At 40.7% G+C, this 13605-nt stretch overlaps 1 protein-coding gene and 1 pseudogene across 1 annotated transcript in view; both read right to left on the minus strand.

The window, feature by feature from the left end:
* Positions 1-719: 719 nt before the first annotated feature.
* The window catches only part of LOC122556295 (rho guanine nucleotide exchange factor 4-like), a 108905-nt gene continuing 96019 nt past the window's right edge, over positions 720-13605 (minus strand). Inside the window, exons 10-11 of the mRNA XM_087993920.1 lie at positions 6118-6364; positions 720-817 (exon numbers count right to left, since the gene is read on the minus strand). Coding sequence (XP_087850046.1) covers positions 720-817; positions 6118-6364 — 345 coding nt within the window. The remainder of the gene's footprint in view (positions 818-6117; positions 6365-13605) is intronic.
* Positions 2211-3187, minus strand: LOC148148347 (uncharacterized; annotated as a pseudogene).

Raw genomic sequence — 13605 nt, forward strand, 5'->3', positions numbered from 1 at the left:
GATATATATTTTCAAACTCTTCATTCTGTTCCCAAGGTTTCAACCAATTACGTCTTCACCTTGCAAATTACAATGAGTTTTGCTATTTAATAATAATGGTATAAAATTGATGCATTAAAACAAAAATAACTGGAAATATTGTTTTAAAATTGTTACCAAATTAGACATAAAAGCTAAGTATTTCATCGCATTAAATTTGCAGACAATCTTTCTCTTGATTTCTTAGATATAATCCATGGGAGACTGATTTATATAGTATAAATGTCACATCCATTCCATTTATTTGTTCTAAACCACATTAACTCTGTTTATGATGACTGCTTGGCTAAAACTAGTCTTAATGTTTTTGAACTATGTGACCATAGTACCCAGAAAGGACCAAACTTGAGCATAATTTTAAATAATTGTTCTGTCTTGTCTATCGTTACAATTGAATTTAGTAAACACTTAATACTTTAAAAAATCAGTAAGAGCATAACTTGAGTTTTTAGTAAACAGAAAATCTTCAACTGCTCTCAAAAATAGCCAAATCATTTTCTCTGTGCGTTAATGCAGAACAAAATTATAAATCTATTCTTCAAAATCGATTGCAATTTCATTATACATGATATAAGAGAAAATTTTTCCCATCTAATTTATAATGAAGTTTTGCATTGCACACAGAAATTTAGTGGCTGCTTCATATCTTCTGTTTTATTTCCAGAATGGATGTCTAGGATTTATTTATTTAATATCAGCAAATCACCTCTTTTCTTCTTCATTGGCTTTTTTGCAAGAATTTTCGCCTTCTGTCTTTGGGCTTCCGTGATGACAAAGCCTTTAAAAAGTAACATAGTGTAATATATTAATGCAACTCAAAACTTTTGGAATAAGTTTTCAAATGTCTTTATTTTTATTAAGTACAAAGTAATCCAATTCAATCTGAGGTATTTGATATTTAAACTAAGGTAAGTAATGGAAAGAAAGAATGTCTCATTAATAACAATGTAATATCGAGCTAAATGTGTAGCTGGAAAATTTTCTGTAATTGTTGGGGTGGATTACTTACCACAGGAAGAGACTTTGTCACTCACAAGGAGAAAATGTAACAATTTCAAGAAACAAGTGCGGGTATTCTTTATTTACCAAAGTGAATTCTGTTCCCTTAAATAATATTGTGGTTTTCAGCATCTCTTTCTCCAGTGTCTTTCTTCTGTCATTGTAATACACCTTTCTTTCACCGTCAGTATGGAAGGGGCACTTCAGTGCAGTTTAGATTACAAAATGACAATTGACTTGTGAAAGATTTTTGTGATTGGCTCATCATGTTATTTGTTTTGTGGATTCTGCCTTTATTTACATGTTAATCATTAACTTCATCAACCTTGGTATGTTGCTGTGTTTCTCCTTACAGATAATGTCGGATGGATGTTATCTTGATCATGTCTACTGGCATTGAGGTAGGGGTTTTCTTCCATATAAAAGAAAGTGGCTGGTACATTGAAGGAGTTGTTAAAGGTACTTTGTGTTCTGTGTTTGTCAGAGTGAGAAGAACAAAACATAATAGAAGCTTGAGAGAAGTCTCTATCTTCACCTTTCCCATTCATTTGATGCTCTTAGAGGTAAGGATGTTCCAAGATGACATCCTGAAAGAGACTGAAAAACACTGTGGCCTCATGATGTTCTCCAATTTGTTGGTGTCTTGAACTATTATGAGCACACAATGAGTCTAAAGTCCAAATTATAATTAGAATTAGCTTTATTGTCACATGTACTCAAATGTATACAGTGTAAAGTTAACAAGTCATCATTTACAGCTGGCATCTAGCCTCTAGTCCATGTCAGGTCTTAAATCCAGACCACACTGGGGTTACCTCGAGGCTCTCAAGGTCACTCTGGAACTAGCTCAAGGCTGTATATCCACGGAGGCCATCCAGGCTGAAAGACCACCACACCAGGCCACCGAGGGACTGCCATGCCAGGCCACCAAGAGACCGTCATGCTGAGCTGGGACACTGCCACACCTGGCTGTCAAACGGGGCTGGGAGACCACCACACTGAGCCGAGAGATCACCATGCCAGGTTTGTGCTGAGGGCGTCACTGAGAAGAAAGAAGGGAAAAAAACACAAACGATGAAAAAAAGAGAAAAGAAAAGAAATGGACAGAGTGGACAAGCTCCAGCTGAGGGCTCCTATTCTGTCACCATCTTGGAATCACTTTGTTGTGTTATTCATTCAGTGGTGAGCTTAAAACATGGATTGCCCTTTAAGAATGGTTTTGATCTCTGATCTATGCCTTTTCGGTTCCATGAAGTACACCATTTTCAATATCTTGCAATGTAAAAACTTCTCCACCAATCATGTAACTTGCAGAATTTTTAAAAAATTATATCTCTGCCACATGTTTTTTTACTGATCCTCATTTAATAGTTCCATGAATAGCTAATATGATGTACACATTGATGAAGAAAACTGACTTCTCATTCCCTGTGAGACTTTCAACATTCAAGCGTTGTAGCTTAGTTGCAAGTTCACTGTATTCATCAAAAACTGGACTGTTCATCATGGGTTTGTAATCTATAAACTTGCCATCAGATGTAATGAGAATAGCTTCCGAGTTGAAGTCTCTATAGTTCCAGCATGTTTAAAAGCAGAAATTTCATCATACTCTGCTGTAATGTGAGTGTTTTTGTGATGCAGTAAATGCATGCTCTATCAATCCGTACCATATGTTGATGTCTTCAAATTCTTTTCCATTTAAGGGATTCAAAAACTTTTGCCCATCAAATGTTTTGCTATATCAATTGTTGCAGCTTTTTCAAGATTTTTGACTTCCATCAGCCAGTTAACAAATTTCTTCTCAATGAAGGTGTTTTGATGCATTTTCAGACAAGACCACTGATTGCAAATAAGACCACGTTCCTCAAATTCCAAGACCAAGCCTGCATATTTATCATTTTTGCTTTTCAATTCTTCAAGTGGTGCTTTTTAGAGCTGTTTTGAGTTCAGGAACTGGAGGCGCATCAGGAACTGTGTTGACCAGCCTGTCAAACTCATCTTGTCACAAATTCATGCAATCATTGTTTCCACTAACATGGATGTTGTTAAAGTAGAAATGAGGTAATGAAGAAGGAGATACAGTTACAGATACACCACTAACCTGTAATCCATAATATGGGTCAGTACTTGGGTCATGTATTCTAAACATAGATTGGGTAAGAGTAATTGCGTATGAAGATATCAGTGCACAAATCTTTCAATTATTGGAAGCTTCAGTGTTGAGGAGTATGTCTCTTTGGAGTATGGAAATATTCAGTAAACAATGAAAGAGTGGTAAAGTCTCTGGAATGTTTGTACACCTAACTGTAGTTCCCAATTCCTTACTCCCAATTCCTCTGCCTCCACTGCATCTGCTCTCAGGAGGACCAATTCCATCATAGAATATCCCAGATGGCCTCCTTCTTCAAGGATCACAATTTCCCCTCCCAAGTGGTCAATGATGCTCTCCAGTGCATCTCCTCCACTTTCTGCACCTCCGCCCTTGAACCTCATCCTTCCAATCACAACAACGCACAGAACCCCCTGTCCTCACCTTTCACCCACCAACTTCTGGATACAACACATCATCCTCTGCCATTTCTGCTACTTACAAACAGACCCCACCACCAGGGATATATTCCACTCCCCAACCCTATCTACAATCTACAGAGACTATTCCCTCCGCAACCCCCTTGTTAGATCCATGCCCCCCACCAATCCACCTTCCACTCCCACCACCTTCCCTTGCCACCACACCCACACCTCCATCTAAGGCCCCAAAGGATCCTTCCACATGCAACAGGGATTTACCTAAAACTCCACACAAGTTATTTACTGTGTCCGTCACTCTCGATGTGGTTTCTTCTAAATTGGAGAAACAGGAAGCTAACTTGTGGAACATTTCAGAGAACTTCCCTGGGACACACACACACACCCTGTTGCTGAACACTTCAACTCCCCCTCCCACCCTGGGCCTCCTCCAACACCAAATTCTAGCCACCTAATGCCTGGAGGAAGAATACCTCATCTTCTGCCTTGGGACACTCCAACCACACGGGATCAATGTTGATTTCAACAGTGTTCTCATTTCCCCTCCCCCACCCTCTAACTAGGCATCACCTTCTTGAACTGTCCTGCCTGTCCATCTTTCTTCCCACCTATCCATTCCACCCTTCACCCCGACCTATCATCATCACCACCACTCCCTACCTTCATTCACCTGTTGCATTCCCCAGCTACCTTGCCCCCCAGCTCCACCCCCTCCCATTTATCTCTCAGTTCCTTGCCCCCTCTCCCTCTCCCCTCCCACCCCTCCCATTCCTGATGAAGATCTCATGTTTGAAATATTGACTTTCCTACTCTTCAGATGCTGCCTGACTGGCTGTGTCTTTCCAGCACCATGCTTTTCAACTCTAGTTCCCATACTTGCAGTGATTAACAAGCATGTGCCATTCTTTCTTAAGCAATTGCATAGCAAATGACGCTGTTGCACAAATCCACCATGGCACATTACTAAAGTCCCATCTTTTTACATATCTTCAGAGTATGTAGTCACTACCTGTCACATACAATCAAGTATAATTGCATCGTTGCTCTTTGGGAAGGGTTTCCAAAGATCAATCTTCCTTGCATTTGATACTTGCAGTTGTACATCAGTTTTTCCTTCGACAGAAAGAGCTTTGGAATCAATGCTGTTCCAATATTTGCCCATAAACTCCACTCTGCCACTACTATCGCTCTACATTATATTTAGAAAGGCAGTTGAAATGTCTTATGTCACATTCAATCTTGGGAAAGACAGACATAAATTCTAGCTTCAAACACAACCATTTCTCTTTACCTGCTATACCATATCACATGTATATTTAGAGTTAACTTCTTGGCAGATCAATTGTTTTTGCTTTGAATGAATGCTTTCATCATGCAGCGCATGGGAATTTAAGAGGGAAATGATCGGTGCAGTGTAATGGAGTACAGTCGGTTCTGACATAAAGCATGTTTCTTCAGCGCAAATTGACTTTCACGCGATTGAATAATTTAGACTGTTATTTGTAGAACGTGAACTTTCCTTACCTGTATGGGCTATAATACAACTCTGGCCCCACTTGTTTAAATGGCTTGGCTATTGCATGATTTTCTTATAAAGCAAGATCGCACAACAATGGAACTATCACGTCATATCAGGACCGACTGTAACTTCCACCCTTCTCTCTATTGTTTACTAACATATTTTTAGAGCCACTAGTGTAACTAATCGGCCAGAAGACACAGGAATTTTGCGTAAGCAAAACAATCAGAGTTACTGTAATAAAACATAGCATCTTTATGCAGAGCTGCTTCTTGGGTTCAGACAGGCTTGAAAAGTTCATTCATGAGATGTGGGTTGTCACTGGTTCGGCCAGCATTCATTGCCTATCCCCAGTTACCCTGGAGATGGCAGTGGTGAGCTGTCTTTATCAGCCCCATTGTACTTTGCTCAAAAACTGCATGCATTCATGTCGAACTCTGAGCTCAAAAACTGCATGAATTTATGTAAAACTCCATTATCTCACTTTTTAGATTAGAAACAATCTAAACATCATTGCATAGACAGAAAACACAGGGGCCAACACCTTCAACATATTGTCTAGCTAACACTATTGTTAACAGCTAACCCGCAAATGCAACTTTTTAAAAATGAAAGAAGTGAAACTATCACTGTATTCTAACAGATGAAAGGCTTAACAGACAATCAATTTTTCAATGTATAATTTCAGTTACATCACACTTGTAAATTTTTGCTATAAATTCTGTGTTAGGATTGAGCCCTCCACTATCACCTGATGAAGGAGCGTTGCTCCGAAAGCTAGTGTGCTTCCAATTAAACCTGTTGGACTATAACCTGGTGTTGTGTGATTTTTAACTCTATCTACCTCAGAGAGGATAGATCCATCAAATGGGATTCTTGTCAGTTCATGGCAAAAGTTAACCTTTTTGAGAGATCAAGAGTGACTTAGAGCTTGGTCTCATGTTAACCAATTATTGATTTGCTGCACAGAATCCCGTTTGCCATAGGCCAAACTACAAGTATTCTTAACTCAAGCATAAACCATATTTTACCTGATTCTTCATCATTTCTAACCAGTTTTCTTTCATCCTCAAAGGCATGAAGCCACAGCAGTTTCTCTGAAGATTTCTTTGCACAGAATAGATGCACCTCATCATCTACAAGCTTACTTTGAATTTTGAAAGCATTTTTAACCTTGACATTGAATTCCCAATCTTTTCCATCGTTTATGTCTACCACCAGAATATTGTCAACATCTATTCTGTTCTTGTAGTACAAGATGTCACGACGTAGAATATCCTGTGAAATATGGTACACAATGCAATTGTTTATTTAAAATCTGTTGATCTATTAAACTTGACAAGCATTAGCAACAACAGCTAAAACCATTTCACAGAAACATAAGGCTAAAATATACACTGAGTATAGGCACCCTGAAACCCTTTGTAGATTTGGGGAGTTCTCATTTTGGCCAATTTTCTCCATTTTAATTTTCCGGATGCTAGCTCTTTAATTAGCATAAGCCACATTTGCGAGAGGAAGTTCCAACTTATGGAGATGCCAGCCAATTGGAAGCCAGGCACCCCATCAAGATCACTGGACATATCTGGTATTGTAGGGAGTATCGGATGAAGAGGAATCATGAATTCTCCCATACCTGGGCAAGTCTGGAATCTCTATGGAGCTTAGTTCGTAGATCCTGGAGAGATGCAATGGGGTCTTGTTTGACAGAGCAAGAAGGGGTAGGGTGGAAACTGTTATGATCTAACTGAGTTTACATGTGTTGACAATGGAGCCCCCTGTTTCATAAGTCACCACACAAACAACAGCACTTTAACAAGGAGGAATAAAGACAAAGGCAATGACCACATAGGCAGCAATTCAAACAGAGCAGGAAACCTACACTGCTGTCTGACCCAGCAGTAACATGCATAGCTGCTGCCTTTGCTGTCTGGACATCAGAGTTCCTTCTAAGAAAAATAATCAAAAAGTGAAATTCACAGCTGACCTTGGAAAAGGCTGTGTGTGGGAGCTCTCAGCTCGGGAGGAGTTAGGTGTGCTTTCAAACTGTAACCTTACAGTTATTCTTTTGTAAATCTACAATAGGGAGTAGAGGTTTTTTTTAATTATATGTTATTGAGATCTGTCTCTTGATTAAACTTTAAAAATATAAAATGTAGGTACTAAGTTAGCCTGGAGTATTGTTTTTAGAGCAGTAAGACTATGCTATTTTCTTGATCTGTACATTCTTAAGGTGCAAAGATGGTGTTTAGTAGAATGGTGTGCTCTTCCTGTCAGATGTAGGAGGTTAGGGAGAGTTTTGTATTATGGATGAATATATCTGCAGGAAATGTGTTTGTTTGTGAATCCTGTCAGATCTCATTGATCGGTTAGAGTGACAGAGGCAATGAGGAATTTACAGGAGCTAGGGGCTATGATGGATGGCAATTATAGGGAGGGAGATAAACCCCAGATAGTCAGATAGATGAGTTATTACCAGGAAAGGTAGGAGAGGGAAGCAGGTAGTACAGGAGTCTCTTGTGGTTATCCCCATCTGAAACAAATAGCTGTTCTTGAAAATGTACAGGGTGATGGACTTTCAGGGGAATGTAGCACTGACAGGTTTCTTGTACCGAGATTAGTTCTAATGTAACAATGGGTAAGTCAGGTTCCAAACAATTGATTATGATAGGGACTCCAGTCAGAGGGACAGACAGGCGTTTCTGCAGCTGGCAGTGAAAAATCAGAATGGTGTGTTGCCTCCCTGGGTCTAGGATCAAGGATGTTTTGGAGAGGGTGCAGAATATTCTCTAAGGGAAGAGGGACCAGCAGGAGGTGATTGTACACATTGGAACTAACAGCATAGGAAGGGAAAAGATTCTGAAGAGAGAATATAGGAAGTTCAGAAGGAATTTAAAAAGTAGGCTTTCAAGAGTAATAATATCTGGATTTCTCCCGGTGCTATGCTAGTGAGGGTAGGAATAGAGGATAGAGCAGATCAATGCATGGCTGAGGAGCTGGTGCAGGTGAAAAGGGTTCACATTTTTGAATCATGGGAATGTCTTCTGGGATAGAAGTGACCTGTACAAGAAGGACGGATTGCAGCTGAATTGGAAGTGGACTAATATACTGGAGGGGAGATTTGCTAGAATTGCTCAGGAGGATTTAAACTATTTAGGGAGAGGGTTGAATCCCAGGGAAATAGTGAGGAAAGAGCTCAGTCTGTGACTGGTACAGCTGGGAAAAAGAGTAAGTCAAACAGACAGGGCAGGCAGGAACAAAGTCGAGAATGAGGTCACACTGATAAATTAAATGACATTTACCTCAATGCAAGAGGCCGAACAGGGAAGGCAGGTGAACTCAGGGCATGGTTAGGAACATGAGACTAGGATATCAAAGCAATTACAGAGACATGGTTCAGGGATGGACAGGACTGGCAGCTTAATGTTCCAGAATACAAATGCTGTGGGAAGAATAAAAAGGGGGTCAAGAGAGAAGGGAGGGTGACAGTTTTGATAGGCGATAACATTGTGGCTATATTTAAGGCGGATATTCTCTGGAATATAACCAGGGAAGTTATTTGGGTGTAATTGAGAAATAAGGAAGGGATGATCACCTTATTGGGATTGTACTATCGATCCTCCCCCCAATAGTCATTGGGAAATTGATAAGAAATTTGTAAGGAAATCTCATTATCTGTAAGAATAATAGGGTGGTTATGGTATGGGATTTTAACTTTCCAAACATAGACTGGGACTGCCATAGTTTTAATCGCTTGGATGGAGGGGAATTTGTTAGATGTGTACAAACAAAAAAACCTCTGATTCAGTACGTGGATGTACCTACTAGAGAAGGTGCAAAACCTGACTTATTATTGGGAAACAAGTCAGGGCAGGTGACTGAGGTGTTAGTGGGGGAGCACTTTGGGGCCAGTGACCATAATTCTATTTGTTTCAAAATGGTGATGGAAAAGGATAGACTGGATCTGAAGTTCTAAAGTGGAGGAAGGTCATCTTTAGGCAAGAATTTTCAAAGGTTGTTGCAGGTAAACAGACAGCTGGAAAATGGGAAAATTAGATAACGTGAGTCCAGAGACAGTATGTTCCTATTAGGATGAAGGGCAAGGCTGATAGGTGCAGGGAATGCTAGATGACAAGAGAAATTGAGGTTTTGGTCAAGAACAAAAAGGAAGTGCATGTCAGCTATAGACAACACATATCAAGTGAATCCCTGGAAAAGTATAAAAGCAGTAGGACTATACTTAAGAGGGAGGTCAGGAGAGCAAAATGGAGACACGCGATAGCATTGGCAAATAGGGTTAGGGAAAATCCAAAGGGATACTACAAAACATTAAGGACAAAAGGGTAATTAAAGAGAGAATAGGGCACCTCAAAGATCAGCAAGGCTACCTATGCATGTAACGGCAGAAGATCGGGGAGATACTAAAGGAGTATTTTCCATCAGTGTTTGCTGTGGAGAAGAATATGGAAGAAAGAGAATGAGGGGAAATAAATAGCAACCTCTCAAAAAATATCCATATTACAGAGGAGGTGGTGCTGGATTCTTAAAACACATAAAGATAGATAAATCCCTGGGACTCGATCAAGTGTACCCTAGAACTCTGTGGAAAGCTAGGGAAGTGATTGCTGGACTCCTTACTGAGATATTGTATCATTGATAGCCACAGGTGAGGTGCCAGAAGATTGGAGGTTGGCAAACCTGGTGCCACTATTTAAGAAAATTGGTAAGGAAAAGCCAGAGAATTATAGGCTGGTGAGCCTGACATCTGTGGTGGGCAAGTTGTTCTAGGGAATCCTGAGGGACAGGATTTACATGTATTTGGAAAGGGAGGGATGATTAGGAATAGTCAACATGGCTTGTTTTGGGAAGTCATGTCTCATGAACTTGATTGAGTTTTTTGAAGAAGTAACAAAGAAGATTGATGAGGGAAGAGAGGTGCACGTGATCTGGATGGACTTCAGAAAGGCACTCAACAAAGTTCCTCATGGTAGACTGGTTAGCAAAGTTAGATCACATGGAATACAGGGAGAACTCGCTATTTGGATACAGAACTGGCTCGAAGGTAGAAGGTAGACAGTGGTGGTGGAGGGTTGCCTTTCAGACTGGATGCCAGTGTTGTGCCACTAGTATCAATGCTGGAGCCACTGCTTTTCATCATTTATATAAATGATTTGGATGTGAACATAGGAGGTATAGTTAATAAGTTTGCAGGTGACACCAAAAGTGGGGGTGTAGTGGACAGTGAAGAATATTACCTCATAATACAACAGGATCTTGGTCAGATGGACCAATGGGCTGAGGAGCAGCAGATGGAGTTTAGTTTATGTTAATATAAGGTGCTGTATGTTGGAAAATATGTTTTCTGTATTCTAGCTCAGGATTACTGCAGTTGCACTGCTTTCACCAATCTGTAGCAAACTACGGCTCTGAGGGCTATCATCTGGCGTTTTTTCTTTAACGCAAAGATTCTTAATGCTACTCTGACTGAATAATGAAACAATTTCACTGCTCTGCCAGCAATATTTTTCTGTGTCACCAAAAATGGGCATCACTTGACTTTCCAAGTTGCAAAGCATTTCTGGTATTTCAGTTATCTATCAATCTAGCTTCCATTCCAACTTAATGTCTAATAAAGCAGATATGTAGTCCCTTCCAATGCACAGAGGCCATGGGGAGGACATCCATCTCTTCAATTTCATTGACCTGCACTGGACAGGATTAACCACCTGATCTACAAGTTGGGTGTAGACACCTATCAGTACCTGTTAAATGAGTGATCTGGTTGAATGACCTGGTTCTCAGTTAGGCATTAATTGCGCAAATAGGGGCTAGAATTGGGCCATGAAGAGGCAACCCATTCAATGGCTCCCTCATGCCTGTAAAATCATGGCAGGATAGAGAAGAGTAGTGTAACGATTGTAACAAGGTCAGTCAGATAGACGTCAAAGAATATGAGTTCCCTGATTGGGCCTGTTAATCAATTGTCAGGTGTCCTGTTCACTCTGAGAGCTGACTCTGAGGAAGATGGATTAGTGTCAAGGATTCTCCATATGTTAATAAAGGGTGACTTGGACATGGTATACTGGCCTCTGTGGAGTTATTTCAGTGGTGATGAGAGAAAAGCGCACTCCGAAAGAAATTCATGTGCAACAGTCAGCTTTGAGTTGGGTTAAGCATTTTTGTCATCATGCCGTTATTTGGGAAGCTTAACTCATTCGATTCTGACATTAAAGACTGGGCCCAGTATGTAGAAAGAATGTTATTTGTTGCTGGAAAATTTCATTGGAGCAGATGAGCAGCAACAAATAATTCCCTTGACAGCTTGTGGACACACAGCTTTTCAGGTTATTAGGAGCCTGACTTTCCCTGAAGCACCAGATACCAAAACCTTTCAAGAGTAGGTGGATTTGGTTAAGGAATATTACAACTCCATACCTTCTCTATTCTGAGACTATCAGTTTTATTCGGCAATTCAAGAACCAGGGGAATCCATATCGAGATTTTTGACGAGGTTAAGACAACTGGCAGAGGCATGTGACTTTGGTTTAATGCTTACTGAAATACTGAGAGACTGTTTGGTATGTGGGATTAATGACGTAACCATTCAAAAGCGTCTACTAGCTGAAGCCCATCTGGACTTCAAACAGGCACCACAATTCGCTTTATTGTTGGGGAATGAGGCAAAAGTTGCAGTTTATTCTGATGGAAATGGAGACTGCACACCATGGAAAGTCCATCTACATCTGGTTTCGAACTACATCTGGTAGAATTGCTTAGCAACATCCAAATCAGAACCAATCAAAATAAACGTCTGGTTAAATGGTCAACATTTCTAATGAAGGTCGATACCAGACACTTCAGTGATGACAAAAACATCTTTAACAAACTTTGCTCTGGATTCCAACACTGACCTTTGTGCAAAATCTCAGCTAGACTGAGAGGTTATACCAGGGAACCTTGACAGATTAAGGATATAACTTTGGTTATGGTCTCTATGAGAAGTATCTGGTTCAGTTCCCGTTGACTGTAGTAAAAGGCTTGGCCCCAAGCTTGATGTGATGAAATTGGTTGAGATTCATCTCCATTGGCTCAACATTTTTCGATTAGAAAATGGCTGCCTGAATGAAGTCCAAATTAAAACACCAGAAGTTTTTAGGAAGTTCTAGGCACTATTAGAGGAGATAAGGCCACCTTGCGTGGCGACCAGGAAACAAATCCACGATTCTACAAGGCCCATACAGTTCCATTTACCTATGGTAAAACTAGAGACAGGAATCAGAAGGCTTGAAAACGAAAGAATCATCAAACCGGTCCAGTTTGCTGTAATATCGACCTTGAAGCCTAATTGGTCAGTTCGCCTTTGCGGGGATTTTAAATGAACGGTAAACAGCTTTTCACAGCTGGATAATTACCCTGTCCCTCACATAGGCCTCATCTTCCGCCTAGGAACCCTCCAATCACAAGGGATGAACTCAGATTTCTCCAGCTTCCTCATTTCCCCTCCTCCCACCTTATCTCAGTCCCAACCCTCAGACTCAGCACCACCTTCTTGACCTGCAATCTTCTTCCCAATCTCTCTGCCCCCACACCCTCTCCGGCCTATCACCCTCACCTTAAACTCCTTCCCACCTATCGCATTCCCAACGCCCCTCCCCCAAGTCCCTCCTCCCTACCTTTTATCTTAGCCTGCTCGGCACACTTTCCTCATTCCTGAAGAAGGGCTTATGCCCGAAACATCGATTCTCCTACTTCTTGGATGCTGCCTGACCTGCTGCGCTTTCCAGCAACACATTTTTCAGCTCTGATCTCCAGCATCTGCAATCCTCACTTTCTCCTAGGTCTACTTAATGAGACAAGCAAGTGCCACTCATAGCTTCAGGCCGAATTCAGCGGTGGGCTCTAATAGTAACTGCGAACAATTACAAGTTGGAATACTGTCTGGGAGGCCAAGTAGAAAATGCAGATGCATTGAGCCACCTCCCGCTGGCAGATACACCACTGGAAGAGTCCATTATGGTTTTAAATTTTCTGGGCAGACTTCCAGTCACAGCTGACAAAATCAGGCTTTGGACACAGGAAGATCCGATCTTGACAAAACTAAAATATCTGATGGTGATGGGGGAACCTGAAGGGTTTTCACAACCAGAGACCAGATGACGGTAGAGGATGGTGCACTGTCACAGGGAAACAAGGATAATTATCCTGCGCAAAGGCCGCTGCCAGATACTGGCTGAAATCTACCAGGGTCATCCAGGTGTTTCCAAAATGAAGAGATTGGCAAGATGTTATGTCTGGTGGCCAGGACTGGATGCAGACATAGCCATGGTGGTAGGGCAGTACCCAGCTTATCAACAAGGACAAAACTTACTACCAGCAGCAAGATTTTTTTTAATTTTAAAAATGTACTTTACTCATAAATTATTTTGATATTTATAAAATTGGTGATGCCATACATACGTATACATTCCATTTCTTTACATACAGAGATCGGAATTAATCATTCGTATATACAGGTCTGT

This window comes from Chiloscyllium plagiosum, unplaced genomic scaffold (genome assembly GCF_037043375.1).
Source record: "Chiloscyllium plagiosum isolate Xiang-an unplaced genomic scaffold, Cpla_swu_hap1 HiC_scaffold_13, whole genome shotgun sequence".
Taxonomy (NCBI): Eukaryota; Metazoa; Chordata; class Chondrichthyes; order Orectolobiformes; family Hemiscylliidae; genus Chiloscyllium; species Chiloscyllium plagiosum.